General features: G+C 48.6%; 1 protein-coding gene across 2 annotated transcripts in view; it reads right to left on the bottom strand.

Annotated features, from left to right (window-relative positions):
• The window catches only part of PAK5 (p21 (RAC1) activated kinase 5), a 138,909-nt gene that overhangs the window by 7,124 nt on the left and 103,810 nt on the right, over window positions 1-27,975 (bottom strand). For both annotated transcript variants that reach the window (XM_074578476.1, XM_074578475.1), the window contains exons 3-6: window positions 11,462-12,259; window positions 5,205-5,696; window positions 3,304-3,437; window positions 1,138-1,264 (exon numbers count right to left, since the gene is read on the bottom strand). In XM_074578476.1, coding sequence (XP_074434577.1) covers window positions 1,138-1,264; window positions 3,304-3,437; window positions 5,205-5,696; window positions 11,462-12,259 — 1,551 coding nt within the window. The remainder of the gene's footprint in view (window positions 1-1,137; window positions 1,265-3,303; window positions 3,438-5,204; window positions 5,697-11,461; window positions 12,260-27,975) is intronic.

Genomic DNA, 27,975 nt, shown 5'->3' with positions numbered 1-27,975 from the left:
CGACAGGATTTACAGGAGCAGCCTGTGACCGCTGCAGGAAGAAAATCCCTCTCCCTTGGCGAAGTGGGAATCAAATTATGAAGGCCAGCCTTTGATTAGGGCATCAGACCAGGCCTGGGAAGCCACGAGTTTCACCTTCTGAAGGAGAAGATCTCGGTTTGGTTCCAGACCGACCGGGCGCTCTTGGGCTCAGCCCAAAAGTCTTGCTTGAGAGAGGTGTGTGAGTAACCCTTAAACCCTGCTCATGGGACTCGCTGGCCACGCCTGCAACTGGGTTTTACTCAAATTATCTCAACCGGGACGCAAGGTGAGATGCAAACTAGCGCCTCGCTCAAGCAGAAATTAGGGTCCTATGAGAGACTGGCTTCCCCCTGCCTAAGCCTTTGGGTGCCCCAAGTTTTAGGTGCCTCCTGTTTTGCTGCTGTGGATGCCCAGAACTACGACGGCGCAAGCCCACCTCTCTCCTTGTAAGGGAACAGCAACTCCTTTGGGACCAAACGCTGCCGATGCAATACTCCTTTTGCGTGCAAGCTTTCTTTTGCTGACTGAGCAGGCCATGGGCAGCATTCCCTCTCCCTCCTCGCAGAGAGCGACCAATTCACTGCCAGCTGCATCCCAGCCAAGCCAGCGGCAGCGTGGGACAGGTATTATCAAGCATCTTATAAGCGTACCTATGGCAAAAGCTACTCTCACCAGCAGGGGAGCGTTTCAGCAGCAATGCAGAATATTCCCAATTCGTACAGACTGATGTTAGCCTCCTAACTAGCTTGGGAAAACAGAGCAGATGTACAAAAACTTGCTAACTAGATGTAGAAAAAAGAAAACATTTTTGAGAGGCATCAGAGTAGGAGTGGTGCAGCAGAAAAGAAGGTCTCCCACCACCTCAGCATCACCCACGTGGCAGAGTTCCTTCTGCCACTGCCGTCTGACGGCTCCGATTCCCCCCTGCAGCGCAGATGTCAATCACTGGCCAGGCCCGTGTTGTGCTGATTCAGCGCTCTCACAAGTTATTCACAGGTTGTAGCCCTTGCTTTCACACGCCTGGCTTATTTTTTTAACTGTTGGTGTCACTTTGACCGTGCACGGCCATTTTCACGCCAGCCCCAAGAGGCGTCAGGGGAAACGTGGGGCGCTCACCCTCCCGTCGCTCGTGAGAAGGATGGAGTCGCTTTTGATGTCGCGGTGGATGACGCCTTGGTTGTGCAGGTAGGACAGGGCTCGCAGGACGGACAGGCAGACGGTCGCTATCTGCTCCTCGTTCATCCTGGAACAGCAAGGTGGAAAAAAACGAGCTGAGCGTTAATGAAGACGGCGGGAGAGGGCAGCTGGAGGGAAGAGGCGGCAGTCCCCCTTCATGCCAGTACGGAGCCAGCCAGATCTCGTAGGCACGGGCTCTGTGGGAGCACCCTCTGGTCCCGTTTCTGTGGAAAACGGGGAGCTGAGGGGTGAGGAACAACCCTGCAACGAGGGCTGGGTGAGTCTCCCTGCGGCACTAAAAAAGCCGAGTGCAGTATGTGATGTGGCCTGCTAGCGTGAGCCTCCTTCCCTCTGCGAAATAACAGAAACACCTTATTTACAGTAAACTCATGCTGGCCAAGGAGGGTAAATCACTACCGGGGTGCAAACAGGCATGGAATAAATATGAGGAAAAAACCACTCTTAATTGCGCACACAAAACATCGGGCCCTGGGTGTATAGCTCTTCGAGAGCACTTCCTTTGCTTTGGTGCCTGCTTTAAAAAATATTCAGGGTATGGCAGTAGAAAAATAAACAGGCAGAGTCCTCATTTCTGTGCACGCGTGCAAAACCTCTTCTGGAAGAAGCGGTCTGCCACAGTGCGATGGCCGGGATGGGTGGCGCACCCTGACCCCGCCGCCCCACCGCTGGACGTCCCCAGCAGAGGAATACCCGTGGAGATTCATTTCTGCTTCGGCTTTGTGTGCCATTTGCAGTATTTTAGCAAAATCTTTGAGGGAAGGTCGTGCAATGTAAAAAAAAAAACAAAAAAACCCACAAACCAAAAAAACCCAGAAGATTAAGGAAAAACTATTTTGAGTAAAAAAAGAGATGACAGCTCTTAAGAAGCGGTGTGGTGTCCTGGGAACATCTGTTTGCAGTTAAACTCCTGTCAGAAATATCTAAGATTGAGCTTTTAATGTTTTGGGGAGCAGGCGTTAACAAACGACTTGCAATATCGTGATTTATTTCAGCACATCAGCTAAGGCAACACTAAAAAATAAAACACCTGTGTTACAATTCTGCTTTTGGTAGGATCTAGGAGCATCACTCAACTATGAGAGAAGATAACTCTTCTGACTTACTGTTCCTTGCTTTTCTTCTCACTCACCTAAATACTCCCCTATGAGAATGGTGTGGGATTATTATTTTTTTTTAATTCGAGAGGAAGAAATTAAATACAGACCTCTTTTCCCCCTACCTCATTTTATCCGGCTTATCAGGAAAAGATGAGTGAAGAGCAGACGTAAAGAGGGCTGTAAAATCTCAGGTCTCCTCTCAGAAAAGTGGTTCCCTCCACTCCAGCTTTTGTGCCAATAGCCTTGTTTAAAGTTAGGGTATTAACTGAAATATGGGAACAGGCTCTAGCATAAGCACAAATATTCTGATATAAAAATACTCTTCCCATTAAGTCTTCGGCTTGGTTGGCAGTTAACATTTCTGACAGCGCGGTTACATGGGTTACGACTGTGGAGAAAAATCACCCTTTACAACTGACGTACTTACGACAGCAAAAACACCACCACACATCACCAACCGGGGAAAAGACTATTTTTTTTTTTTTTTGCCATTTGAGGAACCCACGGATAAAAGTTGTGTCACTGCGAAATTACCTCCTGAAGCGCTGGCAAATCCCCCTCTACCAGCAGGCGCTTTCTGATAGTTCTTTTCCCTTCCCCGTACTGACGGGAATTCATCTGCAGTGAGTTTATTTCTGGTGGTGCAGTGAGGATGCTACAGGATGCGTGTAACTGTGTGTGTATATATACGTATGTGTATACACATATATATATGTATTTTTTCCATGTATGTATATTGTATGCATGTGTGCATTTTAATGTTTATCTAGATGCATTTTGTATGTAAATACCAATACGCAGCAACAACTATAGCTATGTAAAAGCACATATATAGAGCCAGGAGGCACCCAGCTCGCCTCAGCAGGAGGTGAGGTCCGGAGGGCACGGTCCGGAGGGATCCATGAAGGAAATCCGCGTCATCTCCTTACTGCCCGGCTCACGCTGTTGGATTTAGGCTGCTGGTGCCGGCGCCGTACGCCCAACCCACCTCGTGTGAGTCACTATATCTGTCAAAGCGCCGCCCTCCAGAAACTCCATCACGACCCACAGCTCGTCGCCAACAAGGTAACTGTTGTACATGTCGACCACGTTTTCGTGATGGTAATCTCTCATGATTACAACCTGCGAGGATGGAAAAGACGCTACGTGAATCGCTACAAGCAGCATTACCTGACACTTGTTTTGACCTGCTTTTTCACTGTACTTTTCTCTTTGTGCTTAGTAAAGGTTCTGCTATGAATCACATCCTCCCTAATCCTTATGCCAACGCATAAACAAAATCAATCTCTTTACATAAAAATAACCATCATCGTAAACGCATTAGGAAGAAGGAAGATTCTTTAGTTCCTAAATCATAAGTGGTAGATAATTGGGTTTTTTTCAGACATCAGGAACAGGACTGTTTATTTCATTGCTTTTTTATTGCCAGCTGCTTTCGGTACAACAGAGATTTATTTTATTTTTGACCTGATCAATCGCTCTACCCATCAAAGTCTTCTTCATCGCGCATCAAACGGTACTTGGCACAGAATTTTAACAGAACGCCGGTAATCCAGGGGACACTCCTAAGACAACTCAAAGCCCACACCTAAAGGGGACTGTGCAGAACTGGGACCACAGCAACAGCAGCCCAGCCACGGTGGCCACCGTGACCCCCCCCCGGCACTGAGGGACGTCAGAACGGCGAGCAGGAGAGAAAACAACAGCCAGGGAAGGCTTCATCATAGACGGAGGAATTTCAGCCCCGCTGAAAAGAAAATTCCGGATGACACGAGTGACTGGAGCGTGTCAGGGAAGCAGCTTGGTCCCGCACAGCATGTGGGACCCGATCAAGATGTTACCGTTCAGGAGATGCTCGGATAGAGCTACCACAACGCCATTCAGTGCTGTCTCCCAGCAGGGGCAAAACAACACCAAAATACCCAGCAGTCACGGACCGTGCAAAGGAGAACTGCGTGAAATTTGTTAAAAGCTGATATTTTAATTAAAAACCCTAAAGTTTTTAATGGCTTTAAAGAAACCAGCCTGTTATGTGCTGAGGGAAGATCCTCTTACAGTTAAAATATAGGGAACAAATGACAGAAGCAAATGGTTTGTGCTCACTGTTGGTTTCCCTGGGGACCTGCAGTGGTTTTGGCGATGATCAGCATATTCACAAGTGATCTCAAAAAGGGAGCGGAGAACACACACCACCAGCTTCTTTAAGGGAGTTAGAAGAACAGGAGGAGAAAGAAACTCTTCGAGCTGCAGAAGGAACTCGCGGCACCAAACAGCTGGGTGGAAAAATGGCAAATGAGAAGCGGTGTTCTTCAATTTAAAACAACGCACATGGGGAAAACAATCTTCCACAAGCAGCTGTGGGCTCCGAACTGGCTGCAGCTGCTCAGGGAAGGAGATGCGGGAATTAACGCTGATGGTTCCATGAAAAAGGGACCGTCAAGCTCTTTGCTAGGTAACCATCAAGAAAGCAAAGGGACTTAGGAGAAGAAGGAGGGAGGAAACAAAAAGCACGTATATACCAGAATAGGGTGCGCACGCCTTGGATAGTTAGGCTAGTTTGGATGCTCCATTTCAGAAGAATAAACTATACCAGCAAAGGGTCAGAAAAAGGCAGCCGGGCTATGCCTGTGCACCTGAGACGCTGCATGGACCAGCTGACAGATTTCTTAGCTGTTTACTCTGACTTCCCACCGCATTGTATAGGTTTAAAGCCAGGAGGAGATCCCGCTCATTTGAAACTGGTCTGGTCATATAATACTTATACAGCACAGACGCGCGTGGGACTCACCACCTCTTTTAGAAAGATATTAATTTGGCCCTTGAGGTTGCCACATCTCCCGTTGAACCTACCGTCCTGCAAAACCCGTGGCACCACCCAAAACAACGTACCTCATTGAAGAGCAGCTCCCTTCTCTGTTGTTTCCTGAGGTCCATCTTCTTCACGGCGACTTGCTTTCCCGTGTGCTTCTCCGTGGCGATGCAGACAATCCCCGTGGAGCCCTCCCCGATCTTGATGAAGTTGTCCAAGTACTCCCGGGGGTCGCCGGGGCTGACCACAAGCTGCAGGGCAGCTCTGAACTGTTCGTGGGACACCCTGGAGGGCTGCTGGTCTGAGGAGGATCCCCAGCTGGGTGGCGGATAAGCACTTGACGTGATACTCGGGGAGCTGGGGTAGGAGGCGGTGGAAATATAAGGAGAGCTGGGCTGGAGAGACGGCTGGTGATAGTGGGACGCTTTGTGGTAGACCAGAGGGTACTGGTAGCTGCTGCTGGAATAGCTGACTTTGCTCTGACTTTGAGGTAGCTTTATTGGGCCCCTGGGGTAGGTGTCCGATCCGGAGAGCGGTGGGCTAACGACCAGCTGTGCTCGATCGTAATCCACCTGCAAGGCAAAAAGCAGAGGAGAGAAGGCGGGTGAACGGGCAGCTTGCTGCCTGCCCCTCTGCTCGGTTCTCTGTCGGCATCCTCGGCGGGTGCCGGCACGACGTGCTCCCGCACATACCCCTTCTTCTCAACGTGGTTTTGCTGCCCTGTACCTGAAAAGGCATTTTCAGACCGTTAGTTGCTGCGCTCTCATCAGCCCTGAAATGAGGCCAGGGAAGACCACGAGATCTTTTGTGCATCTCAGGTCCATTTTTCTGCCCAGGTACCTGTTTGTAGATACAATAATCTTTGTTTAATGAAAGCGTAGGCTTCAAAAAGTGTATTTGCTCTGTATCTGCAGTGCCCTGCAGGCTCTCCGGCCCATTTCCCCTAATATTTCGTCGCTTTCACAACCAGAAGCCCTTTGGCAAATTCCCGTTTGTGCTTTTGCTTTCAAATACCGGTTCCTGGGTTTTGAGACTCAGCTTAGTCTTTTCTTAGGCTTTTCTCCAGCAATTCAGGGATGCCCCGACCTCCCCTCGCGGAGGCGGTGGTCCCCTGAGATCCCCATCACCCCCTGCCTTGCCCTGCTACTGCCTGCTCTTTGAGTGACTGCGCACACGAGTATGACGAGGAGCCCAGCTCAACTCACCATTTCTTAAATCGTTTTCCAGAGTGACACACTACTTAACTGCAGTGTCACGAAACCGCTAATTTTCATCTGAAATCAGAGACAAACGTGGTAGAAATTATCCCAATGGGAGACCTTCTTCATTTGCAGGTTCCTTTCTTTCTTTTTATTTTCCAAGCTTTTCTAGGCTTCTTACACTGAAAGCAAACAAGTACTTCACGCTCGCAAACACAATAGCTTGCTTCTATCCAAACTAAAAAAAAAAAAGGATGAAAGACAAAAAACCTGCACCCAGAACAAAAAAAGACTTTTTTTTTTTCTCTTGGAAAAGATGATCTCCACATTTACGATACAACATATGTGTCTCCTGTCGACACGTGGAGCATCTCGGGGCAGGGGGGTGGTTTGACACAGGCTCATGATGTAGCACAATTACAAATAATTATGGCCATGAATTAATTTAATCAATCAATTTCGGTGGCGGTGCACAGGGGTGGACAGAGCAGCAAACTCGACACAGCTCCCGGTCGCTACTATTACCGCTGGCTGCCGGCCAGGAGTCCCTGATCCATGTTAGTTAAATGCACATTAATCTGAATTTGGCAGTGTAATCAAGGACCCAACTGAACTGTGAAATTGAATTCTGCGGTGGAACATCATTTGACCGTTTTATGCTAAGACTGCAAAAAAAAAAAAAAAAAAAAAAAAGAAAGAAAGAAAGAAAGAACGAAAAAAAAAATCTGCCGCAGCATCAATTTATCACTGTAGGCTGCCGCACAGCGAGGAGGAGAGGAGGAGGTTCTGGCTGGAGCCGCCTCGGTGCGGGGAGAAAAGCCTCCGAGCGCAATATTCCATCAGCGCTTTCCCACCTCAGGCGTGAGCCGGGCATCCCCGTCTTCTCGTGCCGCGTGAGGATTCGCAGGGAAGAGGAAAAGCCTTCCCGGAGGGGCTGCTCAGAGATTCCCCTCGGAAACGTGAAGCTGGAATCTGCTTCCGTCTGCGATTCGCACGCCGGCAGCTGCCGGCCGTCCGGAGCGTCCAGCCAGCGCGTCACAGCCTCGTACAGCCGCCCCCAGGACGCAGGTTTTGTTTAAGCAAAACATCCCCGCGATTAGAGCCGTAATTTCACTTACTCTGTCAGCCATAAAAGAGAAGGGGGGTCAGAGACACCACGCATTTCGTGAAGGACATCACGTCTGCCAAACTAATTAAGACGGAAAAGTGCTCAGATGGTTTGGTGGAGAGAGGGGACCTCAATTGAGCCCCGTCCTATAGATCTGTGCACGCAGGGACACATAAATTATTGCTTTGGCTGTAAACACACCATTTTCTTTTAACTACTGAGATGGGGAAAGCCTTGTCTAGAAATTCAAGCCGGATGAACCCACACTAATGAATTACTGGAGGCTTCACCCATGCCTGGTATTTCTGAGCACGTCCTAAGCCTAACACATCGGCAAAAGTAAATCCCGCAGTGAAATTTTAAAACGAAAACTCAGGGGCTCAGGGTGCTTGCTAAGAATTTTTGAAAGCTTTTTGGGGTTAGTGTTGCAGTACAATGTCAACCCGTTCCCATCCTGAATCCCATGAAATCCTGCAAAAAATACCAGGAGCTAAAATGAGTAAATCAGCGGAACCTCTCCTCCGAGGCCGTGTCCTGACGCAGTGCTTCCCATCACGGCAAAATCGAACACACTTTATTCCACTAATAATTCCATTTCTGCTACTGAATGCAATTACCTACTGAAAGGGAACGCTGTAAAGACTACAAAGGGAAGAAGAAACCAGCCCAGCTCTCATTCAGGATGGGGTCAAGGGGGCAGCCGAAGCTGTGACACCCCATCCATCATGGCGCCGGGTGCCAGGCGATACCCCGCTGCTCCACCGCCTCGCAGCGCTGCCCGCATCCGCGCCCGGCCACCTCGCCAGCCGGGGCTTTTCCTTGTTAAAAGGTGGCTGTAATGCCGCGTTTAAACCCATTTCAGTTTCCGCTCTGGTGACAGCCATGCCCGTTCCGTCCTGCCTGCGGAGGAAACACCTCCTCCTTCGTAAGGGGTAGGTACCGTCCCCTGCCAGCCAGTGTCCCCGGGTGCTCTGCAGGGGGACTGCGGCAGAGACGGCGGCCGCAGCCCTGCAGCCGCATCCCGTAACCCTCCCAGGGGAGCAGCAAGCCCCTGGCGAGATGGGCTCACCTTTCAGAGAAGGCCAAGCGAGGAAGGGACGGACCGTAAATCACACGGAGATGGCAAGGGGAAAGGCTTGCTCCCTGGCGCTTCGCCGGTGGAAATCTCCGAGAGACTCCGCGTGGCGGTGGGCAGGCAGCGTTTGTGGACAGGCATGTGAATGTGAAAAAAGGGAAAAAAAAAAAAGGGAGGGTTTCTGATAGTAAAGGCTCGGCTCTGCCTTCGATGGGCTGGAAATGTCCTCCCAGCGCGAAGTGCCTGCAAAACGCACAGCAGGAAAGCGGTGGTGCCGAGCAGCGGCCGGGTTAGAGAGGGACCTCTGCTACAACCAGGGAGGGAAGGGGGAAGCAGAAATCACAGCCCCTTAGAGGAGGGACAGGAGAGGGTCATGGAGAGCTGCTACCGAAAAATGACAGGGAAAGGAGCGTTGTAATAATAGGATCTGGTGCGGAAAGTTAAGAGGGCTGGCTGCAATAAAGAGGAGGGTACAAAGAAAACATGCAGTACAGAGTGTCCAAAAACGGGAGAAAACCTTTGTATAATACGCAGGCCTGGCGGGGTGGGTTTGACACCGCGTGGCGGTACTGAGGAGACTCTACTGACGAAAGCGGGATGTGATCTACGCGCTGCGAGCGCAACACGGCACACGCCGCGGCCCCACGCAAGTGTCCCCGGTGTCATTGTGCGGGAACAGGAGAGCTGGGGAGCAACACGGGGCTGGATGGGAGGGAGAACCAGACCTCAGCCCTCGCCCTCCTGCGCCTCCGCGGTCCCGCTGCCCAGCGGTAGCCAAGCCCAGCGCGGCGGAAGTCCTCCGGCGTAACACCTCTGAAATCACTGAGGATGAAACGGGGCGTACGTGTGATTTATCTGACATCTATCACCTGCAAATAATGCCGAAGCAAGTCTCCTCTTCGCATTTACAAGCCCAAACGAACGTCTTTGTTAAGTGCATTTTTGAAGCCGTACATTTGTGCCTGCAGACTTTTTTCACTGCTTACTTTTTTCCCCCCCTTTTAATTATACTTTAAAGCCAATCTCATTTGTAAAATATCTGATTCGAGACCTGATTCTCATTTAGTAAACCCATTTGATGAACCATTATCTTACTAATGCCTCCTTGAAAAGAAGACTCTTCAGCAATCATCCAAGACAAGAAACTGCTATTCATTTCCAGGAACTGTGGACGGGTTTGGGAATTGAAACTGCTGCATTTAACAGTGAATCATCAAGTTTCAATACACCGAGGCTGCAGGAGTGGGTTTTGATGCTCTGAGGAGAACGGCAGCTCACAATGAATCTTGCACGGAGGCATCTTTTTTTTTTTATTTCTAAAAGTTGTTACTGCATTTTAATGGGATATTTTTCAAAGCGTCCGGAGTGCTTTGAGTCCTGTAAAATACATCTCTGCCTTCTGCCTTGCTGAATGCTGTAAAACCGGCAGGAGCAGGGGCAAGAGAGCCTATGAATCACCAGAGTTGTCCTTCTCCTTTCTAAACTCCGACAAAATGATTGTTTTCAACCAAGGAAACGGCAGACAGCCCATCCCAGGCTTTCCTCACGACTTCCAGAATCCATATTCTGGTGCGCAGTTTACCCACATGCATCCCCCGAGCTCAGGAAAGGCATGCAAAGAGACTGGGTAACTTTTCCACAATTTATCCTCAATTTCCAAAGCCCAGCTCCGCGCTTTAATGTCACGCGGGGCTGGAATAAAAATGCCTCCCTCTCCCTTTACCACGGGGCACCAGCTATAACTCCGCAGCCCAGGATCAGCACAGCAGCCAAAACCCGAGCAAGCAGGACACGGGCATGCCTCCGGCACGGGGCTACCGTGGATTCGCAGAGACCTGGGACGTCTTCTGGGCCTGCAGCTGGACAGGACCACGTGTACAGAGCTCAGTGTACAGAGCCAGTACAAAAACGCGCCCTTCAGATCACGATTAAGCAGCAGAGCGGATCTCACCACCCGGCAAGCGACCTACCTCAGCACATTCGGTAAGTCGCGGCAACCCGAGATGATTCCAGCCCTGGGAAAGCGAGCTATCATCTCGGCGCCCGTTGCTAGGGGAACTCAGTAACGTTCAGTGCAATCTACGCCAAAGGAAAAAAAACATCTCTTGCAGAATATGAGATGTTTAAGCAGGTCATCATCGCGGCTATGTGACCGGACGTGTAAGAAAAGCGTTATTCTCTTAACTGAACAAATAGTTACAACAAACTACTGCAAGTAGGGCAGGACAGCTTGTACGGGTGATACTCCTCCTGTGACTTAGAAAAGTCTGCACAGGCCACAAATCCGTGCAGAGGAGCTGCCTGTAGTTATCATGGGTGAAACGCTTTTTTTGCACCATAACTCCTTTTTTTTCTAACTACATCTAAAATGTCTTGGGTGAGATAAGCTGCTTCCACTTTATTTCACTGCTTAAAAACAAAGTGGAGAGGGGTAACCCCCTACCCTCATTAGTAGCAAAGGGTTAATAAACCTTGTAATATAAATATAGCATAAATACAATATAAATACTAAACCACTGAGGTTTCAGCCTTGCACAGTAGCAGTTCAAATACAAAAGTATGTGATGTACAAACCAGACCAGCTTCTCACCTCCTGCCGAGATCTGTACAGGACTCCCAACGCCACAAAAACTGCTGAAAAACTTGGGGTTATTAGGAATCCCAAGCAAAACCCCTGGACACTGGCCATCTCCAAACCTGCCTCTTAATAAATATCTTAAACCCACTGGTCCCTGACACCCATTTTCAGATAGTCGAGTAAAGCGGGTGGGTTTTCACACCCGCCGAGCGGCAGCCACGCAGCTCCCAGGGATGTTACCAGCCGCGTTGAGCATCGCGTGCCCAAGCACGGCTCCTTGCCCTTAATTTTTCGCAAGCGTGGACTTTTTTTGCTCTCCTGTTTCGGAGAGGTTGGTCCCTGCCCCGGCAGCACTGTCACCAGGGATGTCACATTACCTTGGGAATGCCTGCCGCGGTTTCGGACAAGCGGGGGTAGGTGTAGGAGCTGTAGGAATGTCCTTGCTGGTGTGCTTTAAAAGCGCTTGCTCCGTAGGGCATGGCTGGCTCCTGCAGACCAGAGCCCGACCTGGACCTCTGCCTCATGGCTGGCTGAGGGCTCGCCGGGTCCACGTAGGATGACTTTGGCCTCTTGTCGTAGTCATCCTTGCCCAGGCCATGTCCCCAGTCGCTGTCGCTGTACTCCAGCCTCTCCTTGGGGCACTCGCTCTGCACCGATGCCCGGGACGGGGTGTAAGGAAAGGGATCTCTGTAGTCCAGGGAGGATCCGCTGGGGATCCGCTGATACTCCAGCTTTAGGCCACCATATTCCAGCGGTTTGGGCTTTGTCTCCAGGTGTGCGTGGTAATCTGGGAGGAACCTGGAGAGGTCTGACTGCAGGGGCGTCACTTCTGAGTAATAGATGTCCCGGGAAGTCACCTTCATCATGTGCCCGTTCTGCTTGGCAGCATAGCTCCCTTTGTAGTACCTGTCTAACTCTTCCCCGTAAAGACTCTTGTCTCGATATTTTTCCACGACATAGTCTGTTGTCGTGTCTGACTCACTGGAGTACTGGGAATACGTGATATAACCATTTTCCTCCTGGTGCCTCGGCACGTGGTTTGCGTTTCCTTGGTGGTGGGTGGGAGGACTTTCCTTCCGCAGGGAGTTGGATCGTGTCACCGAGATGTTGTCAAACTCTTCCAGTAGGCCGTTGATTGAAGTATCCTTTCGAGGCTTATTTCCCCTAACAATAGTCTGCGAATAAAAAATTGATTTGATTAAATACTGATTTTCGCTTAATTTCTGAACAAGAAAACCACCAAAAAGAAAAAAAGTCTATGATTCACCCAGAAATACCTGTAGCGGCGTCCTTCAGTCACATACTTCAGAATAACCCATTGCTAGGAAAAAAATAATCTCAATAAATATTTACAATAGGACATGCAGAAATGAGTAAACAAAGAGGAGTTATTTGGTGTACATCATAAGCTGCCATTTGTCGTGCAACCCCAAGACACTCTTAAACAGCCCAGTTTAAGAGGCGGGTGTTCAGCAGCCAACAGCACAGACATTTAAAACCACTGCTTATTTTTCAGTTGTTGTTACTCAGTTGTCTACACCAAGCCAAACTGGTGGGTTGAATCCGATTTACAGGGTATGGATAAGCTAAATGAACATCAGTAAGTGGTCACTTCTACACATTATTTTAACAGCCTGTTGGAATGGAACGCAGCATACAATTTACTAGGCACCGGGTTTTCTTTACAAAACGGTATGTTCCTGGGTAGCAGAATCATCACTGGGGATTGCTTCTTCGTTAACTTGGCGTAAGAGACACTTGGGGAAGAGGGAGAAATAATACCTAACTACACCTCCTTCTTACAACAGACAGCATCCAGCAAACCGCTGGGCACAACCATGGCTTTGGGACGCCCGCATCACACATGCCATGTGGTGGTGGCAGTGGCGGTGGCCCTGTTTGTGTCCTAATACTTCAAAGTCCCCCCAGCCCTGGATGACGAGGGTGTAGGAGCACCGCAGACATGACTGTGCTCCCACTGACTGCCCACAGCCCCCTGCCCATCCCTACTCATTTCTGTCCAAAACACTGGTGCTCCCGGTAGGATGGGAGGCGAGCAGTCCTCGGTTACAACTCTCCTTCAAGGAAGGCTGACTGGTTTTTAGCTAGTACCATCTGAAGACTCTAACACATGGCTGCATCCATTTTTCAGCATGGAGCTCCGAGCCATGTTTATAAACACCCCACAAGAATAAGATTAAGGGCCAGGGCCATAGATCAGCACGGCTCCACTGAAAACACATTTGCTTTGCTGATTCGCTTCGCCTAAATATCTACGGCTGTATCTTATTTAACTTGCCGAGTTTTCAAACAGGGTCACTATGGTCACCCCAAGGAGACGTCCCTCGGGGAGCTGCAGCCTGCCCGCGTCGCGTGCCGAATGTGGCCTACTGGACACCAACTGTGGCACGTCAGACACAGACCGTGGCACATCGGATGCCAACTGTGGCACACCAGATGCCAACCACGGCGGATCGGATGCCCACCGTGGTGTCCAGCCTGGCCACTGGCCCTTCTTCATTCGTGCAACGCCAACAGAGGAGGCTCCGCTCCAGGCACGGTGAGGTTGCTCCACCCCTGCTCGAGAGCACGCTCGAAAGCTCAGACTTTGTCAAAATATACATTTCATCACTAAGAAAATTACTTTTTCACAAAATTACTAGCAATGCACTTCTCTGTTATTCAGCAAAAGGCAGCTGGGTAAAGCCGGGCTAGGAGCAAAGTGGTCCTGACCTCACACTGACCCCTGCTCTGATTTATGTCCGTAATTACTTGCCTAGTTTGCTATTTTGAAGCTAGCGATACCGAAACAATAGGACAGTGAAAATAAGGGACAGCAAATAGATCACTCCTTTTGCCTCCGAAGCCGCTCAGCAAGACGGGAGGCATCGGTTTCGTTCGGCTACAGCCTCTTTGGCAGGACGACTGCGTGATCATTCATATTTAATTATCGCAGAATAAACCAGCCACGTTGGACAATGAAATGCTTATAATTGAAAACAAGATTGAAATGCCCAACTGCCACCCCGCTTCCCCTGTGCAAATGCATGCCAAGGAGTAAAATGACAATTTAATACTCTCGGCGGGACCGGCCTTCACAAAGGAGAGGTTTCCTGGAGCAACGCGCGTCGTGCCGGCACAAAAGGACCTCGGGGCCGGAGGGAGCCCCTGGGAGCAGAGGAAAGAGGAGTTCTCCCTCGGCTCCTCCAAGCAGATGCTCTCTGGAAGCAGGATTTTATCATACAGATGCCGACGGGATTTGCGGGGGCGGAAGAAGCACACACAAGTATCTAAGCCCACGTCAGAAGGCCGGTTTAGATGGACGCAGTTGAGGGTTTACGTGTCAGTGAATTCATCGATGAGAAAACCCTGCGGTTTAGGGATTTTCTGCAGACAGGTGCCTGCTTGGGAGCCACCTTTTTGATTACGAGGATTTTAAAAAACTACCAATTAGTAAAACGGTCTTGTAGGAAACTCCGGTTTTCCCAAAAAAGCATTTGCCACCAACACCCCAGTCCGATGACGCAGCCTCGGTTAGCGCTGGGGCTTCAGTGCCGTCTCGTCTCAGCTGCTGAAGTTAAGGGGATTAAGATCTAAGGACCTTTTGTTTTCTGCCAGCACTCTGAGGACGGCCACTGGCAGACACCGACTTGCAAAGGGTGATGGCTGCAATTTCCACCTGCTTCAGGCTCCTCTCTACGAGTAAATTAAAAAGGGCCAGCACGAAGGGAGGAGAAAACTTACCTATCCCGGAGGCACATTTTCGACAGAATAATCAGTGCTTTGTTACTACTAACAACAATTATTAATATTATTAACAACGAATTACTATAGTTATTTATTATTAACATCAACAACAATATTTCCATTTGCTTTGGTTCCTTTTTAAATTCAGCACTTCCCTAACGTGAAAGGACATACATTCTGGTGAGACACCCTTTTTGCAAGGAAACATCCAGCATTTATTCCTGTGAAAAGAACAGCAGTGTCTACAGAGCAGATAATTTAGGAATGTTTCGCTGAGACCCTCCGAAATACACTACATGATCGAGTATTTTGCTATTTGAATAGAACTTAAGATGTTTACACACAAATCTGAAACACAGTAGATGCCTCCCCGGTGGGCAGAGTCAATTCAGCACAATTCACTAGGCTTAAAAACCAAATTAAAATCCCAAAGCAGGTATTATTCTATAAAAGTAATAAGGGTAATTACTCTGTAAGGATGCCCACAGGGCACCAAAAATTAAAAAATAAAATCGAAGATGTTTATAAAGAACAAAACATATGCTGGGCCAGGAAAACCTGTCCTGAAGTCATTTACTACAGAGAAGGCGTGTGCCGAGGGCTCGCCAGCGCCCGCGGCTTCCCTGGCAAATGCAATACGTGCAGAAAGAAGCCAGAGACTGAAAACTGCCATAACGAAATTCCCAAAGCAAAAAGCCCAATGTACCCAGGTTCCAAGGTGGAAACTGCTGAGGTGGGAGTCGCAGCTGGGGAACGTGGACTCCGGTCGCCACACCGCCAGGCTGCGTGCCGCATCGGCGAGCAGAGGGAAAACCTCCCGGGAATGAAATACAACAGCGGGAATCACAAAAGATGGAAAATTCTAGCTCTAACTTAAAAAGCAAAACAAAAAAACTTGAAAGAAAACGTTAACAGTAAAAGGCTACATGGACAGTGACATAAACTGTTATCCTGGTAATTAGTTTCAAAGGAACTGGACTAGTTTTTGCAATTTTAAAGGCGAGATTGAAAAGAAGAAATTGTGTTTCCACATAAAGAGAGAATTCCATTTTTCCTCATCTGAATTTATACAGAAATCTTCCTAAGATATTTTTAACCCCTTACCACTCTTCAAATTTTCAAACTTAAATAATCTTTGAAGTTGCTGCAGGTAAAGTAGATAGTCAAAAGCAAAGCATTATCCGGGAAGACTGGTGGGCTGAGATTTATGAAGCCTTTTGTTTCTATCGCGATCATGTAGCGGGGACCTGCACAGCACCCCGGCACGGACGGGAGACAGAGACTGAGCCCTACCGCGGGTGCAGCTATCGCGGGGTTCACCCCGGAGAGATGGGATTCGCTATAGTCCATACCCCGTGTTTAGTTATTAAAGGAGGTTTTTCAGCGCATTGCGCAATTGAGGAGGGATCAATGTTCCAACAGATGAAGGAGCGCCGGTGAATTTTATGCTGCCGTTACCGTCATACATTAAAATCAATGGGGCGCAATCTCCGTGAATTAAAGCGCGGTGCTCTGAAGCCGTAGCTCCCATTCCATTTCCATTGCTCTCTGGACAGGTTTGGCGTTTGCTCTGGAGCCCGGTGACAGCAGACATCCTTCACGGCGGTTCTGTAGTGGTCTGTCCTCCGGTGATAAGCTATAATGGATCTGTCTGTAAGAAATGCTGTCTTGCCTTGTTTCCGAGAGGAGATGAAAAACAGCTTCTGCGCTCAAATGCTGTATTAACCTTGACAATAATGAAGTGGGTAATTAACTGTTTTGCCCTAATACGACCTTGCATTTATTGTCTTTAAAACTACTATACTTTACACACTTGTTAAGAATATATCATCCTTTGTCCTCCCAGAGCTGTGTGTTCAGAAGTCAATGAGGATTTAAAATCCTCAAAAAAAAAAAAAGGTCTTAAGGAAATGTCACCCTTATAAACATCCAATCTAAACTCTGATTTTGCTTCTAGCTAGCTTATCCCCTCATCTGCATTAGACATAAACTAAAAGCACAGCCTGTGCATTTCTGAAAATCCATTTTTTTCTTACAAAAAGGTGCATAAAGCACAGCTGGTCAAAGTAATCTAAGCGTAAGTGATGGACGTGTGGGTAATTTATCTTCTTGTGTCTTGCGAAGTTGTGTTCATGACACCACATTTTCCTCCTCAGTAGAAGTAAACGTGAACTGCACTACCTTGGGGAGAAAAACTCATCCTTGTCATCACATCAGAAGGAAAATTCTGGCTTTCTCTGGAAGTAAAAAAGTTTTATAGGTGGGGCCAAGGGCGTAAGAGGTGTCAGGGGTCTGCATTTGATCTGTTCGCACCGGGAGAAGAGGCGGCGGGATCTCAGACCAAGCACAGTCCTTAGAGGAGCTCAAAATAGCTGGAGACCCTCAAAACTCTTGGAGACGGCCGCAAGCGTACAAGAATATCTCCCACTTGTACAAAAGTATCATCTCCCGCTTGCTACCTGACAAAACGCCGCGGCTGCTCCGGGCTGAGCTCCCCAGCGTCTTTTGGTGGAGCTTGTCCGTAGGGGCTGGACTGAAGAGGTGAGGCGAGCTGCCCCCATCGGGTTCCCGCTGCTGCACACCAGCCGCACACAGAGACCCACGACATACGCCCGTCTACGCTGCAGACACATTTCTGGGCGCGCATCGGTGCCGCGGAAATTTTTGTGCTGCTGCACGGCAAAGTCACTGCGCGGCGGAGAGCTGAGCCTGGCAACCGGCAGCCTTCGGGTGCCCACATCCAGTACCCAAACCGTTCTACCTAGGCTGCTTTGATTAATTAACCTGATACTGGCAAAAGCACAAGATACGAAAGGAGCTGGGGAAAAACTGGCACGGCCACATGTTAATTATTGGAAGATGTAGATGATGATGATGATGCACATTGACGATGTAGAAACGCAACCGACTCCGCCTGAAAAATATATATATTACTTAATGGATCAAAACAAAGGTACAGCTAAAGGTTTGGGAGAAGTGTAACACGCTTAACACCACCCCTAGTGCCAAGCTGGTTAAAATTCTTCAACAGTAAAATGCTGGAAGACGACGAAAAAGGGCTAACCAAAACGGCACTGTGTAATTTGTCAGCCTTCACAGCAGTTTTAAAAGTTAGTTGCCATAGCGACGAGAGCAACATTTCATTATAATCACATTCGCCAGTAATTCTTTTGGCATTTTAAAATATAGCAACTTTAACAAAACATTTAGTTTTAAAATCCCACTGAAATATCTACATTCTAGTAACTTTTCCTTTTTTTTTTTTTTTTAAATCCACAAACAGGGTTGTTATATGTCATTTGCAATGCTATTAGAGAATATTAAATGTCAAAAATAATTATTCCGGGTCTACTTAAAAACACACCGGGTACGCGCAATTTTCTATGTAATACGTATACACAGATCTCTGAGAGGCACAACAACCGAGCGTGAAATGGGACTTGAAAGTTTTAGTTTGAGGGAGAAAGTTATTGCACTTATTCCTGATGAGTTATACAAGCACTTCGCGGCGAGAGGAATGGAGAAACCTCCAAACCACCGTATTTCTATCTCACAGGCCTTAGGACGCTTCAAAATGAGATGGAATGAAAAAGTAAGATGTCCCACAGATGAAATTCCTCAAAAACATTAACTGCGGGAATTTTAACTGCCCTCTTAAAACGCGTTGCGTTTTCCTAAGGCCGACGGCAATTGTTTCAGCGCGACAGGGCACAGAGTGGACATGCTAAGCCAAAAAGCTCTACCAAGCCACATCAAAGACTGCAGGTTTTTTGGCCACGTTTTGTATAAAATCCATCCATCAACGTCTGACTTTCCTATTTTGTCAAATCAACGTTTTCCGGCAGAAGATCGCTGACTCGGAAAGCCTGCGGCCAGCCCTGTTGATGAACACCAGCAGGACCAGGTCCCTCAATCTCCCCCTTTCAAAGCCACATCACCTGCCAGCGCCTCTGTGACAGTGGAATTTTCTTTCCCGCCGCCCAAGGAAGCTGTGAAGCAAATCCAACAAGATTTGCTGAGGCAGAGCTGTGGTCCAGCGACCGCCAGTGTGGCTTCTGCAACCAGGCAGCACCCGTGGTGGTCGTGGGGGAACCCTGGAGTGGTGGCACCCCAGGGCTTTCCAACAGGGCTGACTTCAGAGGCTGCTAAAAAACACAAAGCAAAGTCGGGGACGTTTGGGCCAGATGACAGAAATCCATCCCTCCAAGAAACACAACTCCATTTTTTAGTTTTGTAACACCAAGACAGGAGCAGACTGGAAGCTCGCGACACATCACAGCTCCAGGACTAAAGTTTGCCGCAGGCAGAGCTGTGTGTGACTTGAACAGGTTTATGTCCAAATAAAAATGACAGAATTCAGGGCAGTTAATATAAAGCAATTAAGCTCCAGTGCCTCTAAGTGGTACCTCAGAAATCCGGGCTCGCGAACTGGCCTGTGCCTGGATTTCGTACGTGCCATGGGGAGAGACGTGGGAATGACACCTCCCGCACTGCAGCTCCTCTTCCTCGTCCACGATGCAGGTGCAGGGGAGGGGAGACGAAGCAAGAGGCGGCAGCAACCCTGAGGCCTCTTCCCGTTCTGGCATCACCATTTTCTAAGCAAAATGCATTGCAAAAACGCATCTTAACCTGACCGCCACTCGACGGGCTCTGCTGCCTTTGAGCTTGGTGGGACCATTCACATCAGGGGATGAACTGCAGGGAGGTGAGACAACAGAAGGACCACAGAGGGGCTTGGGGCAAGCCCAAGCGGCTGCAGTTTTCTCAGGCCCCCCCTGCAGTCACAAGACAATCTTCACCAACCTGAATGTCGCATCTGCCAGTCGTCCTTGCATCTAATATTTGCAGCCCAGACTGTTTTTCTGGGTTTTTATGCGGGGGAGGTGTGAGGAAAATAAAACCCGATTTTCTCAACAAAAGGCACGAGAAATCGCAAGAATTAAACCAACGCTCAGCCACCACCTCCCCAGATACTTCGGCTCTGACAACCTACCGCTGCGCCGCACCGGAGCCATGGGTCTCCCACGCGGTGCCGACGCCGAGACACCCACCAACACTGCTTCTACGGCACAGAGCCCGTATCGCACATCTACATGTGATTAGAGCTGGCAGCTGGTGGGGCACAACGTCCTGTGGGTCTTCCCAGGGCCGATACGCGTGAAAAAGAAAAGTCTTCCTCCAACCAAGGCGCACGATACCACGGCAGATTTTATTCTAGGGGACAGAAAGGCGTTGGTGTGGGATTCTCACGGCGAAAAGAGGGTGGGTGGTGTAAAAGACAGTGCCCCATCATTCCAATCTGGCTCACCGCCCCTACGTTTATTGCAAGGACCCCCGCGGTACAGGGGCACTGACTGCCGCCGCGGAGAAGGCAGTTTGCTCTTGACCAACAGCAGCGATTAAAAAAGCCTGAAGAGAGGGACGGTCGGTAATTCCTGAAGTTGCAGGGCAGCATAAACCATCTTTGTAGCTCAGATGACACTTCCCTGGATGAGGTTCCCCTCGTGCCCTGAACATGCCCATTAACAAATGCAAGGCTGATGGAGCATTAACCCAATTAATGATCCCGGCACTTTTTTTCCTCATCGAAAGATTTCTGGCTGCCGTTTGACTGAGCTTTCTGAAATATTTAAGTAAATTCCAGTTTGATAAAATTTTACGCTAGGGAAGTAATTGCCTTCATCTGACAGCTCTGGCAGTGGGGCGCTTGCTTAGGAGGGCAGAGGCTCTTGGGTCACCCCGCTGCGGTCGCGGTCATCTCCCCGCTTTTAATTAAAATGAGGATTTTGACAGTCTGGTCATTTAGAAGAAGCAATTTAAACTGCGTTACTTTTTGCTGGGATTTACCACAACAGAGGAGGCTTTACATACAGCAGATGCTTGAAGACCAAGTCAACGTTTCTGTTTCAGAGCGTAGGGAGGGCGGCTCGAGAAGCTCCTTGTGCTCTGCAAGCTGCGGTGCCGGGTTGTGAGTTACCTTCTCATTCCATAAATCACCCGGCGAAGGCAGCGAGGGGCAGAAGATGCTGATGAGCGCCTCGGTCCCGAGCGCCGCACAGCCGGCGTTTCGCAGATCGACGGGGCTCGTCTCCCACGAGCCCAACAAAATGCTGCTCAGGGTCGAGACGCTCACTGCAATCACAGCCCCGCGGATTTGGGATTAAAACCCTGAGGAAGGGTGGGGTAATGTCTGCGGCGTACTAGCAGGGAAGGGACCGTCAAGGTACAGTAGGAGAAATCACCCTGCAGCCGGTGCCGTGCCGAAAAATGCCTCGGTCCCACAGCCTTAAAAACAGTGAGAAAGTTTCAAGGTAATTCACTAAAATTGGGCGTTCCTGGCCACGCATGCGTAAGGTGCGCTTTTCAATCGGATTGATGTCTCTGAGTATTACGGGCTCCTGCTCTTCTGAAACCTCGCTCTCCGATTTCAGAGAATTTAGGAATTCGTATTAGCAAAATAAAACCGCTAAATAATTCCATCGGCATCGTAAATTGCAGTATTCCTTCTTCCATGGAAGTATTGCAGCTCTCCTTTTCAAGGACAGCTATTCAACGGGAAGCGCAGCACTAGGAATCCTCCAAGTAAGCGGTACTAACTCCCGCCGCGCGATTTTCACCTGCAAACGTGGACGTAGAGCAAAGAGTGACCCTGCGCAGAAATCTAACGGTTAGGTCAAATTTACAAGGTGGGTGAGAGGAAAGACATGAAGAGCTTCCTGATCTGATGTGTTAATTATTCACTCTCGTAAAGAAGTGCAAATCAAACACCTTCTCTACGGGAACAAACCGAGGCAGAAGATTTCGGAGGATGCTCCGCAGCGGAGTAACTTGCAGGGGCGATGCCCGGCACGGCACCACAATATCTCATTTACAAGAAACCGCTGAAACATTTCTGGGCTAATCTCGATTTGATTCGATTTGCTGGGCTGCGCCGCCGCCAAGCGCGCTCTGTCCCCAGCGGCAGATTGGTCCTGATACGCTTAATAAATTAATCTGCCTGACAAAGTGCTGCTCCCTCCCCTTCCTCCAATTCCCCCCGGACAGCACGGAAAGTCGGGAAGAAGGAGAAGGGCCGTGCAGCCGCTGCTGCTCAGAGAGCAATGGGGCTGTTCCCCCCGGCCGGGAGGGTGGGATGGGACTCACACCCTGCCCCAGAGCATCTTCCCGGGGTGGTTCATAAAAGCCAGTGTGTTTAAACCAGATTTTTGTGCCCGTATATCCCAACGCTTCCTGGAAAGTGCTACTTCATATGGAAGCGTAAGCCTTAGCACGCGTCAGTCTGAAGGATCTTCACTTGCACTGCGCTTGGTGGAAATTATTAAATGCAAACTAGGACACAGACAGCAACTACTGGTTTGTTCAGCCTACAAAACCGTAAAATTCAGTAAAATTCCATCTCGTGCTATTCTTTTAACTGCGTGATCCTGATAACTAACTAAAGCCTAGCGGATCTGATCTTGGCAATTAAAGAAAGCAGAAACGCTCATCCTAAATACTTGTCTTCTGTTCACTTTTCTCTCTCCAAAGACCTATATCTGAAGTGCCCGTTTTTTTTTTCCAACCGGCACAGTTTACCCCACGGACAACAGAAAGGGCATTTAAAAACCTCTGGAGGCAAGTCAGCGTTGTTCCCCCGTAATACACAGCGCTTTCCTAGTGTAATTGCATCCTGCGTGAAGGGGAAGACAAGAAAGAAAGAGCAGCAAAGCACTTTCTAATGTCCAGAGAGCCACCAACGCCCATATCTAATCGTGTCCGAGCAGGAGACAGAAAAAAACACACACCTACACCTGGAGCTTCGGCTCCACAGGTAAGTGAGCTGCTTGGCAACATCACTTTCCCCCTGATCCTACCACTCTTCTTGAGCTAAACGCTGCTGGGATTGAACAAATTTGGCTGTTTGGTTATAATACAGAATATAATTTAATGGGACTATGGTTTCTGTTCGGGACTTTGATGGACCAAACCAAGTTTGTTAGTAGACCTAGGAATAAATATGTTACAGAGATGTGCAGAATTTGTAGTTATTGAACGATTAATGTCATCGCGTGGTTAAATGGAAGTAGCAAACACTGCCCTGGTGCCGATATCCAATGCAAATGCTGCACGGCCAGTTCTATAAGGAAATCCTCTCCACAGGCATGTTACAAAGTGGGCTAAAACGCCTACCTTGAACAAATGCCGTCAGGATGGCCAAGCAGGTTTCTCATTACTTCTGCTGTCTGGGTCCGCTTTTGACACGTTGAATTGAGTTGAATTTCTAGAGTTTTCTTGCTGCCACCTAGTGTTTCCCGTGGCCGGCCACCAACGACATTTTCCAACATCAACGCAACCTTCTATCTGAGGGACTTCAGCAGCAATACTGAGCTTCGGCCAGTCCATGGAAATACAAAATCTTCCCGGGATGTCTTACTCCATCGGCTTTCTCAGCCAAGCCAAGCGAGAGCTCTCTGGACTGTTCAACTGAAGCTTGGTAAAACTTGGTAAAAAAATTCGGCTTTCTACATGTTTACTGGGGACAGCGTTTACTGCGTACACTTTACCATCTATTTTCCATGCTTTGCTCTGGGGGATCCCTGCCGCGGTACGGGAACCAGAAGGATCCCACCACCGCAGCAGCCTCCCCGAAGCACCACCTTCGCCTGCCCAAAATCCTCCTTTTGGCCTCAGAGATCTTACGGGTCAGCGTAGGGACAGTTTTGGAGGCGAAAAGCTTGGCTAAACAAATGGGAAGGAAACAACACCCACGTTAGCGGCAATGAAGCCACAGTCCTCCACCTCCCGGCAGCCAGCTGGGAGCGCGGCTCATTTATCAGGGCAGGCAAACGAGTGAGAGGAGTTACTGGAACAGTTTCCTATAAATTTGTCTTTGGGGACTAACTTCCACGTTAAAAAAAGAACCTGATGACGAGTGTCCTTGCTCAGGATCTAATTCCTGGCTCGTTTCAGGTTATATAGGGCTACCTGGAGAGTATTCCCAGCCTGGTATTCCCAGAGGAGACCAGATTCAATTTCTCAGACGCTGACACTGAGAGTTTGCCCCTTTTACGTGTAGACCTACAGGTGAACGTGTCTCTTGAACGTTAAAGCAGGCTGGTCTGCCTCACCAGATGTAGACCGTGAACTCCGAATTTACCTTCAATCTTTACTTAGCGTATTGCAAACCCACGTAAGCCCTCATTAATAAAGCTAAAGCTTGCCTCCGACAAACAGTATTACACCAACACCAATATTGCCTAAAATCACAATGCTGATACAAACAGCATTTAAAAACATTCTCTTATAAAGTCACAGAATTGTCTCAGTTGGAAGGGACCTTTCAGGTCATCGAGTCCAACCATCAAGCTAAAACTGACAAAAACCATCACTAAACCATATCACTAATTATATTAGAGAAAACTGCTTTTACCCACAGAAGTCTGTAATCTATATTATTGTCTCTTATTGCCCCAGGCCCAGGCAAAGTGAATCCTTTCCCATGTGAGCAGCTCAACCCAAATCAACGTCGACTGTGGCACGAACAAAGCTTACTCAGACAATGAAGGATTTCTGAACAACACCCTCAGATCTCCACCCTGCAGACAGCAAACTCCGACACTACTCCAGGGAAGAGCCCCATGAGCAGGTGTAGGTGCCAGTCTGCCCCCAAGCATCTGCAGGAGCAGGGTATCGGTCGCACAAGCTTCTCCAGGGATGTCAGGGGCCTTGTAAAGGAGGGACATGATCAGCAGGTAACTGACTATCACCCCTCCAAGGCAGAGGAGCAAAACGATGCACTTAAAGCCTTAGAGCAGCGATGAACTTGTCGACACGGTCCAATATGGACCAAAGCATCGTTCCCCATCCAGCTCTATCTGCATCAGCTAGAGGGACCACCTTGGAAAACCACACTTCTGCAGGCATCACTCCTGGGTCATTTGAGCACATTTAAAGGACAGAAATAAGATGGAACGTGAAAAAGTTGTTTTGCCACTTACAGTATTTATTCTGGGTAGTGGGGGAGGATCTTTCTCCTGGCAACCTTAGTGTCTCTCTAGGATGGCCAGGTCCTGCTTGTAAACCCTGATGCTGGTGTCTACAGTTCAGCTGCAGACGGACCCTCCAAACATACCTGGCTGAACCTGAGGGGTTTGATACAAGGGACAAATATCTTGGTCAGAAAAATTGTGTGAAAATTTGATTTTCTGGTTCATCGGTTGAACTGAAAAACTGAGGAACGTTTTGTGTTTTCAGTCCACCTGAAATAATAACGATGCTGATTTTTCTTCTCCAAATGAGGCTCTAGAAAACCAATTTCAAGTCGGGCTGGATGAAGTGCTTCAGTAGCATGAAACGCAATGGTATGAAAATGGAAGAGCTGCTGCTAAACAGCTGAGGAGGAACTTTGCTGTTCAGAAAGCCTGAAACTCAAAACTATAAAAAAGAACTGAGACTGCATCAGTTAAAAGCACCGCAGGAAGAGGTGCCTCCTGAGGAGAGGAGAAGGAGAGGGAGAGGGAGAGGAGGACAAACTCTAGGTTGCCAGTGTGACACTGCAGTAAAAAAAATCCGCGCACCAGTTAATGTACTTTTGACAGAGACGAAGATGTATTAATGTCACTCAATATACATGGGTATGGAGAAGATGTGAGGAGGGTGCAAGGAAAGGAGAAACTAGTATTCCTGGAGCAATGGCACTCCTCTCCCCTAACTTTTGTCCTTGGCCAGTTTTTCTCCTCACCTGACCTCCCTGCCCAGGGTCCATGGGTGGAGAGGGACGGGCAGGTCCCACCATGGTGGTGCCAGAAGACGAGTCGCTGTAACAGCCCTGCTCGGGGCTGCTTCCCAGGGCGCTTCGCATCCGAGGCTGCTTTGATCTTTGAAACCAAAATATTTCATTATTTTCACAGAAAACCCCGAAACAAACAATTTCTGATCTCTAAAATGTATCCTCTTCCAGCTGACGCTCTTTACAGTGAAACTGCATTTTCCATAAAATGAACTACTCATCTGAAACATTTCTTCCTATCCTTCTATTCAGGCATTTTCTCTCTTGTCGAACCCAACTTCACAGACAGCAGCAATATTCTTCTAAAGGACTTACGTAAAAACGTATCATTTTCTGAAGTCAGACAATCAGAAATAAACCCCAAAGTTTCCTCTGTACGATGTAGTCCGTATGAGAACATATTAACCTAGTGATATAAATTATAAAAAACTTCTGAGCTGTGTACTTCTTGCATTTATTTGTACCGTGGCTGACTTTTTTTCGTACAGTGCTAGATTTCCTGCAAGATTACACAAAATTGGCAACTTGGCTCTTCTCGCACCAAGCGAATGTCGCAGTAAAACACGTCCATGGACACTAGGTGGCATATTTGTATTATATCTGTACAGGGGGGTATGGAGATTAACTGAAATACTATTGTCGCTTAAAAACATGGTAATCAAATAGCCCTCCAGAGTGAAGTATGATCCCTTCGAAAGAAAAAGCTTCTACTTAAATATGTTGCAGTGGTTTCTTCTGGCAGCGTGTAGCATCAAACGCATTCCTGTTTAGCAATCAAAACAAATTAAAAGTGGGGCTGCCTTACAGGACGATTGCAAATCTGACCGTAATCTCTTGCAGGTGAAGATAATCACAGAAGAACTGAGGCTGGAAAAGACCTCTGCAGGTCATCCGGCCCAACCTCCTCAGAGCAGGGCTAATGTCAAAGTCTGGTCAGGCTGCTCAGGGAATTTGTCCATCGTATTTTGCCCTCTCCAAGGGCCGAGATCCCACAGCCCGCCATGGCTGTTGTCCTGCTGCTCAACCACGCTTGGTGGTAAAACGTTTTCCTTTTACCCAAAACTTCCTATGCTGCAACGTGTTGGCTCTTGCCCTTTTTGGAGATGCCCCCTCCACCTTCTCTCCTCCTAGTTGAGCATGCGCCAGGCCCAACCTGCGATTGCAAAGCGTGTAATTAGGAAACGTGAGTTATTAAGCTTGAATTTTCATGATGTGGTTACAAGGAAGGCCCACGAGATGTCAGCAGCTGTCCAGGTCCTATCCCAGTAAGAGCAGTGCTGTGGGTCTGCAGCATCCTGGTGGGATGGCAGCCAACCTTCTTCAAGGCAGAACTTCACACTGTCCCATCTAGAGAGGTACCGCAGGAGGAGTAAGTAAAATGAAGGAGCTATCAAGAAGGAGAGGTAAAAATTTGGGAGGGTGAGGAAGAGAGGTCAGGACACCACCACCTTGTCCACCTGCCCCCAAGCAGCGGGCAAAGCTTTCGAACAGCTCTTTGTTTCTAAACGCCCCTTTTGCCTGGTCAGGCATTTCCACCGTGCAAATCCACGTGGGAGGAGAGGGCCGGGGCTCATCTAATGAGAGCTGGACATTCCTGACCGCCCAAGCCCAGACAAGGACCCCTGCTCGTCTCCCCTCTTTGAGGTTTTTGGCCGCTCAGCACCGCTGTGCGCGGCTCTGTGCACAGGCTCGGTGTCCCCCATCTAAGTGAGGGAAGCATGTAAACGTAGGAAAAAAATGACACCTTAAATGAGGCTCGGATTTCATTGCTGGAAATACTTTAAGATTTCCATATCCATCCCAAATAAGATGGGGAAGAGAAATGCCTGCTTTTCCTTCTGTCAACATGCACAGTAAACAGGAGCTTTGATTTTCACGCCAGAGCTATCAAAAAGGCCACGACCAGCAACTCATTTTATGATTATTTTTTTCCCTATGTAGGAGAGAAGCCGAAATATCGCAGTAGAAGCTTAGAAAAGTTTTAAAAATTACACTTAACTCACCAGGAACGGGGTCAAGCTTTGAGAGGCACAAGTGAAAAAAACTAAACCTAATAAGCCAAAACATAGATTAGCCCACTGAAACATGAGGTTTAAAGAGAGAGAGGAAAGCCAGCGATCCCGCAGCCTGTCCCCTACAGAAATTCTCTGCCCTGCAGCACCCACACGTTGCAGGACACCAGGTAAATGAACTGCTGCGGGCTAATGGGACAATTAACGTGCGTCTCAAATTAACGTGCAGCTCAGCCCAGCCTCAGGGCATTCAAGGGCCTTTTGGTGAAGTGATGGAAAGGCCGACGTTTTCTCTATTTTTGAGGCACCTCAACCCACATGGCACAGAAGAGGCTCCTTCCATTCTGCTGACGATACAGCATCG

Source organism: Larus michahellis, chromosome 3, assembly GCF_964199755.1.
Source record: "Larus michahellis chromosome 3, bLarMic1.1, whole genome shotgun sequence".
NCBI lineage: Eukaryota > Metazoa > Chordata > Aves > Charadriiformes > Laridae > Larus > Larus michahellis.
This window is presented reverse-complemented; position numbering and strand designations above follow the sequence as displayed.